The sequence below is a fragment of the Marmota flaviventris genome, chromosome 5 (assembly GCF_047511675.1).
Source record: "Marmota flaviventris isolate mMarFla1 chromosome 5, mMarFla1.hap1, whole genome shotgun sequence".
NCBI classification, from domain to species: domain Eukaryota; kingdom Metazoa; phylum Chordata; class Mammalia; order Rodentia; family Sciuridae; genus Marmota; species Marmota flaviventris.
Window position 1 is genome coordinate 5,531,402 of NC_092502.1, and position 7,724 is coordinate 5,539,125.

Here is a 7,724-nt window from a genome sequence, read left to right on the forward strand (position 1 = left end):
TCTAGTATCCAAGAGAGTATGAAGCACTTACAGCTGTGAGTCAGTAGGTTCTCTCTTTCCCCTTCCACACCCTGTCTTATAGGCTTACTTCAGATGCCTGCTCAAGTGCCAGGTGTGTGAGCTCTCTCTCATCCAGCAAGGAGGTCCATGGAACAGGATAGAGGAGAATGTGACTTCAGAGTTACTAATCAAGACTTCCAGAGACTAAGCAGGAAACAGGTCTGATTTTATTGTGCAGTTACCATGTATATATACTCAGGCAGTAGCTAAGCAGATTACAGGCAACCACTAATGCAAATTCTGCTGTCTTTGCACTGATCAATGAAGGAGTGGGCCATGGAGCAAGTGCAGGGACTGCAACACATGGCCTCATGTCCAGGGCTGTGGCTATGAGGTAAGTAGCCTGCTGCTCACATGCCTAGCACAGGGGAGCAACCTGCCACTTAGACGCCCTTAAGATATACCATGTATGCTGTACTCCATGCACTTGTCCCCACAATTATTCAAGGCTACATGCTGGCCACACACTTTCTAAGGGCCCTCTTGACCTCACTGTTCCTCAGGCTGTAGATTAGGGGGTTCAGCATAGGGGTGAGGATGCTATAGAAGGCTGACCCCACCTTATCATGGTGAGCTGACCTGTAGGATTTGGGTCTCATGTAGATAAAAATGGCAGCTCCATAAAAGAGCCCCACCACAGCCATGTGTGAGGAGCAGGTGGCAAAGGCCTTCTTGTGGGCTTCTGTGGAGGACAGCAGCCAGGATGAGACTGTAGGAGGTCAGGATGAGGCAGAAGGGCACCAGGATCATCAACACACAGCAGAAGTACATGACATCCTCAAAGACAGTCATGTCAGCACAAGCCAAGCGCACCAGAGTGGGGGCCTCACAGAAGAAATTATATGGAAATTATTTTGCCTGCTGCAAAACGGGAAGCTAAGGGCAACAACTGCCTGCATCAGCCTGTCAGCTGCTCCCAGTAACCAGGACCCCATGGTCATCCTCAGATACAGTGGCCAGCTCATGTGCATGGGATAGCGCAGAGGGTGGCATATGGCCGCATAGCGGTCATAGGACATGGCTGCTAAGAGGAAGCACTCTCCACCACCCAGAGTGAGAAGGAAGAGGAGCAAGAGGAAGGCTCCCAAAACTTCTGTTTCCATGAGATCCCTTTCTTCCGTCACTCACTTTTCTTTTCCAAGCACAAGTCCTGAAGTGACGCTGACATCAAAGAGGAAAAAAAAAAAAAAGTTTTACTGCTCATGGCATGTCAAGGGAAATCTTCTCCTTGTCTCCAGAGATAGTGATCACACCTCAGTCATATAGGAAGATAGCACATGCGGATAGATCTGTACCTTCCATTCTGTGTTTCAGTACGAGTGCACATTTGACACAATGTGAAAAGACAAATACAACGTCTTACTGTCAGAATTCTGACTCACTTCTCTCCCACAACTGCACAGTTAGCTGGTCATAAACTCAAGTTTATTCCCTGGGTTGTAAATGAATCCTCTCGGGGTAGTGGAGGGGCAGTTGCTGTTCAGAGCACGTGATTTCCTGATTTAGGATCCACATCAAGCAGAACACTGCTCACAGTAGGTTGGGAACAGCAGAGCTCCTACCTCACCCACATGGCATTCACCAGTAAAAACAGACACCAAGTCAAGAGTCAGGGAAAGAAAGGGCCTTGCTGAGCATCAGAAAGACAATTAGAGGAACAAAGCCCAGTTAATGAGAAGTCTGAAATCACAATCAAAACACCAGCAACACAATGGGGCGTGTACCCTGGTTCTCCTTAATTCAAAGTTTGAAAGGCGAATCTATTAAAAATAACCATTATTTGTTCAAAAGTATACAAGATACAAGGTTATAGATCATGTCAACTTGCCTTGTAAATATGAGGAAAGAGTGGAGTTAAAATGGAGTATTCACATTTATGTATCTATATTTGTGGGGCTGGTGACAGAGTGCAGGTCCTTATGCATCCTAGGCAAGTGCTGTACAACTGAGACACACCTGCCTTGCTTTAATTATTTTTTTTCTTTTTTTTTTGAAGGTAATCAAAATTAAGTAATCATTTGATTAATATAACCTGATATTATATTATAATATTCCCCATAGAGGTATTGGTTATCACTAAGCAAAAAACCTGATGCAATGAAAACCAAAAGCAAAGATTCAAAACATAACAATAGATGCAATTGCTTAACTACATGGAATATAGTAAGAAAAAAAATTAACATACAGCAAAAATAGAAAAAAAACAAGGGAAAGTAATAAGTTCTTACCTGTTAATAATTACATCATTTGAACATAAAATGAATAAATTGAACACACAATAAATTCTTTGGTTATAAAACGTTAAGCAGCTGAATGGTTAAAAACACCAAAGTACACCTCTATGTTCATCCAAGAGAACCCCTCATATGTGAGATCTCACAGAGGAAAGTGCAGGAAAAAAGAGGATATTCCATGAATGGAAGCCAAAGAGAGCAGCAGCCAGCTACCCTTGAATTCAGATAAAATGACTGATGCTGAAAGAAACAAGAGTTGAAGTCACCATCATTATACAGGAGATGATTAATCAGGAGAATAAAACATACCCAATATATAAAGCAAGGCTGTTCACTGTGAGGACAGAGACAGCAGTGTCATAACGACAGGCACCTTCAACACCTGCCTTCAGCAATGGGAACCTCAACAAGACAGAAAACCAACAGGGCAGCCCTGGGTTTAATTGCACCTGAAACTAAGTGGATGCAGTGGGCAGGCAAGAACATGGCCCCCAACATGTTCTTATCCACAGACTCTGGCATCTCTTGGGATGGATTCCATATTAGGGAATAAAGAAATCTCAACAGCACCAAGAGGAACCTTGGTGTTAGACCAGGACGCAAAGAAAAGACCACTGACTCCAATTAAAATCAAATTAAAGCAAGATTATTATTTCAACCAGCTGTGCTGCGTCTCCCAACAAAAAACACAGCAACAAGACAGCCCTGCACTTTCTGCAGCCCAGCTTTATAGCCCAGAAAGTTACACAAAGTTGGTTACAGATAACAAAACTCTGAGGAGCATAACACAAAGGCTAGTTCACATTTTTGCTGGCTGACATCAGAATTTATGAAGGTCATTAGAGCCTTAGTGAGGGTACTTATCTGGCCAGGGAAGGCCAAGTTTTATGAGGCATCACTAAAGTTTAGAGAGTGCTGCTATCTGGTCAGAGAGAGCCAGACAGGGGTGAGTTCAAGGCACGGGCAGGCATTCCAAGCAAGATCAGAATTTGCAGTAATTTATAGTAAAGCCGAAATTAGATTTTCATGTCTTTTGGTGAAATGGCTCCTAATTTTAAGAGGGAATCACACTGGGTCTATCACTTGGTACAATGAAATTTTTAATTGACTCACCAAATATTGCACAGAAATACCTTAAAAGATAAAATGGCAAAGTGAAAACAAAATAAACTGATAGAACACAAAATCAGCAGTTCAATAGAGAAAATAAACTAATAATTTTTAAAGGCAGCATGAATCCACTTTGGGGGTGCCATTTTGTAAATCCTCCTGTTGGAATCACATAGCATGTGTCTTTCCCAGCCAATTTCTGAAGGCCCCCTTGACGTCCTTATTCCTCACGCTGTAGATGAGGGGGTTTAGCACAGGAGTAAAGATGGTGTAAAATGCAGAGACTACTTTGCTGTGGCCCACTGAGTGGTAGGACTTGGGTCTCATGTAAATGACCATGAGGGTGCCATAGAACAGCCCCACCACAGCCAGGTGAGAGGAGCAGGTGGTGAAGGCTTTCTTTCTGGCTGCAGCAGAATGCATTCTTAACACAGCAGCCAGGATGAGACTGTATGAGGCCACAATGAGAGACAGAGGGATCAAGAGTATCAGGGTGCAGCAAACATACCTGAAAAGCTCAAAAACAGTGATGTCTGCACAAGCTAGGCTCACCAACAAAGGTACCTCACAGAAGAAGTGGTCTATCTCCCTGGAGTGGCAATAGGGGAAGCTTATAGTGGCACTGGCTTGCATCAGCCCATCAATCCCTCCCATAAGCCAGGAGCATGCTACCAGTTGCGAACACAGCTTGTGGCTCATGAGAACATGGTAGCGCAATGGGTGGCATATGGCCACATAGCGGTCATAGGACATGGCTGACAGGAGGAAGCACTCTCCTCCTCCCAGAGTAAGGAACAAGAAGATCTGGGAACCACACCCAGCAGGAGAGATAGACCTGGAGTTCAGCAGGTAGTTGGCTGCCATTTTGGGGATGATGGTGGAGACCAGCATCAAGTCCATGAGGGAGAGCTGGCTGAGCAGGAAGTACATGGGGGTGTGAAGTCTGGGGTCTGTGTGGATGAACAGGATCATCAGGGCGTTGCCCACCAGGGAGGCGATGAAGGTCATGAACACCAGAGAAAACAGGACTTGATGGGTCTGTGTGTGGTCAAAGAGCCCCAGGAGAATGAAGTTCATGCCTGTGGAGTCAGTGGAGTTCTCCATGGCTGTGGGCAACCTGGAAGGCAGGAGGATGGCTGAGGAATTTGGCCTGGTTAAAATGAGGATCTGGAACTTCCTTAAAATGGCTTGGTCACCTGACAGAAAGCCTTATCCTGGAGGCCTAGTTATTTAATTTTCTTCTCTCCAGCAAAACATTTTCCGTAGCATTCACGGTTCATACCTGCCAGGAGTTTAGTATATTCTCAATTCCAGCTAAATTAGAAAAAAATGTATACACGGCCTTATACAAGGCTCTCTCTCAGGCTGCAGCAGAGTGCTAGTCTGAGAAGGCTGATGCTTTGGCCTGTGATTGCCAATGTGATGCCTTTCATGTCATCCTGGCCCAAAGAAGCCATGTTGTGTAATCCCAGGTTTCTACATTGGAATATCTCCCTGTTGGAGGACTTTTGAATTCATGTAGATTAGTGGATGTTGCATTTTCTCTTGTGATTGTAACTTTTCAGTTTTCTCACACTTGGATTTAAGGGAGTTTCTGGAGATTTCCTTCAATGCTAGGATGAATTGAAATTTAAAATTTAAATAAGCATTCTAAACAAAATGTATAACCACTGAAATCAGACTTTGCTGTTTAGGAAAGTAAACATGACTAAATTTCTCTATTCCACAAAGGCAGGGGTGTGCCCCACCATGCCCACCTCCTCACCTGGTCACCACTTCTCCTGATCAGGAGCCATTGGTCAGTACAACACCCTCCAGGCAACTATCTTCCACATCTAGTAGGTACTCAAAGAGCTGCTATGTTAGACTGAAAATTCCTATTTAAAAAGATAATTTCTTAGAGGAACTTAAATAACATGAAGAAACAAACTGTGCTACTTGCAGGCTCTCACACTTAAGTAATCCTAGGTTCTTACAGGCAGGAGACAAGCGCCAGTCTGTTAATTAAGACTGGTCCAAACAAGCTTCTTCACATGAAGTTAGTGTGGATTACAAACAGGACACAGAGCCTCTCTGTTATTCACAGAGATGGCTCTCTTGTAATGAAACATCCAGATTGTGTTTCTCTGCCATGATGTCCTTCATGGGTGAAAGGCTCTCTTCTCACACCTCAGTGAGATTTATCTTCTCCTTATAAATTTAAGTTTGTACAGAGAATAATAGATTAATGACTACCAATAAAAAATGCATGAGTTCAGTCATAATCTATGTGTAGCAGGCCATTTCTGATTTATTTTTTCAATTTAATTAAAACCCAAGATAAATTTTGTAAGTGGGCAGCACACCTCTAATAAACACTGCAGCTATAGTGACTAATGTAGTATGCCAACAATGCTCTTTAAATTTAAATACTTAGATGTTCTTGTTATCAAAACAGCCATTGTTCTAATTATCATAATATTTAACATTATTGTTATAATATTGAACGTATCACTATCATGCTCTCTTAATTGCATATGTATATATATATATATATATATATATATATATATATATATAATATATATATATATATATATATATATATATATATATATATATATATATATATATATATCCAGTTTACCAATTCTTAATCACTGCTGCATCAGTTAGACATTATGCATATAGGATATTATACTTATAAATGCCTGGTAAGTCTCTAATACTCATATTGTGATCTAAGTCCTTTAAATGTGGTAAGAGTTTCTGTAGTAATCAATCTTAAATTGTTGCCTTTATTCTTTGAAGATAAATGAATCCCTTACTTTCTCACTATATTCAGCTGTCATTCTTTTTCAATTCCTGCAGCTGTGATGTTGTTAGATATTTTCAGGAGCAGTAATAATTTGCCGGTCATAATACCGTGAAAATAAGTTTTGAGTCACATTTCCCAAGATACCAAGGCAGAAACTGTTCCACTCCTTGACGCCTGGATTAATCTGCAAACTCATTGTAAAATATTTTCCTCTTCTTTTTATTGAAAATGTTTCTTACACATCTTGTTATTTATACACAATTGCTTTGTTTTATCATTTATATATACTGTAGATATCTTCCCTGAACTATTTTATAGAATCCAAAATTTTATAACACTATTTAGGACCAAACTTTGCATTATATACACCCGTGTTGGTGGACTTACATGCTGTTACTCATATGTGGATGGGCTGCATTATGTGAGTAGCTTTTCAAATCTGAATGCTCTGAATAATTTTGGGATAAAGGTGCCACTGATTGCTATGTAAACTATATTCATAATCACTGTGAGTTTGGTATTGATTTTCAATGTTAGCAAATAGTGCTCTCATATATCTCAGTCTTACAAATGCACTGGTCCAAGCTTGTCTTCCCACTGCTTGGTGTGGATGGAAAGGCTGTGCTCTGTGACTGGCTCAACCACAGATGAAGGAGGGCTTGCTGTGGCTAAGCCAGGCAACACAGTGTACTGTGGACAGAGGTGTGATTATGGGTGGCTAAATTAGACTGAGAGTGGAAGGAAAGCATCCAAGTCCTGCACAAATCTACTCAGAAAAGATGTGTGAGATGTGGGGCAGGTCACCAGCCCCCTGAGACATGCCCCAGCAGGTCCCAGACTTGAGAGAACCTCATACTGCCCTGGAGTCTTCCAGCCCTGGCTTCCTGCTGCTGTGGGGTCACTCTCTGACCTGTGTTTTATAAAAACAGCAACAGCTGTGCTGACACCAGCTTCCTACAAGATCTGCAGAGTGTAAAATACTTCAATGTAATTTGCACTTTCTATTCATATGTGAAGAAAAAAATCATTTGACACTAAAAGTATTTCAAAACATTTTTGTGATCTGATGAACTTTTCACTCACTGAACACTCCTTTCTATTTAAATTTCCACATGAAGTATCCTGTGGAATGTCTGCATATTAACAAGTGGACACCGAAAATCCAGAAATTTATGTGAGTTGTTAGGACAAATTCTTAAATTAAAGAACTAATATGCATTTGTCTTCCTTTCCTTATCTCAATAGAATCATTTCTTTTAATAATGTGTATACAGAAATACAGATTGTGGTCTGGGGACTTAATTTTGAAAAATCTATATATCTTAGCAGTAGTTGGATAAAATTAGGCAACTTAAATCAATATTCACCTCAACTTTATTCTGTACAGACTGGACAGCCTAACAATATGTATTAGGACAGTATGCACTTCTTCCATTGTTTGGCGATTACAAAAGAAAATTCATGCAAAAACTTGGTAGCATGCATGACCCTTCAGTTCCACAAATATTGCCCATAATTATTAG

The 7,724-nt window shown here is 41.2% G+C and overlaps 1 protein-coding gene across 1 annotated transcript; it reads right to left on the bottom strand.

Annotated features, from left to right (window-relative positions):
* Window positions 1-3,572: 3,572 nt before the first annotated feature.
* On the bottom strand, window positions 3,573-4,508 carry LOC139705860 (olfactory receptor 2T33-like). Its single transcript, XM_071612757.1, has one exon. It carries the CDS (start codon window positions 4,506-4,508, stop codon window positions 3,573-3,575), a length of 936 nt encoding a protein of 311 aa, XP_071468858.1.
* Between the last annotated feature and the right edge of the window lie 3,216 nt (window positions 4,509-7,724).

Bases quoted from the DNA above. Each gene is read 5' to 3' on its own strand.
- LOC139705860 (XM_071612757.1), bottom strand. From the start codon at position 4,508: ATGGAGAACTCCACTGACTCCACAGGCATGAACTTCATTCTCCTGGGG.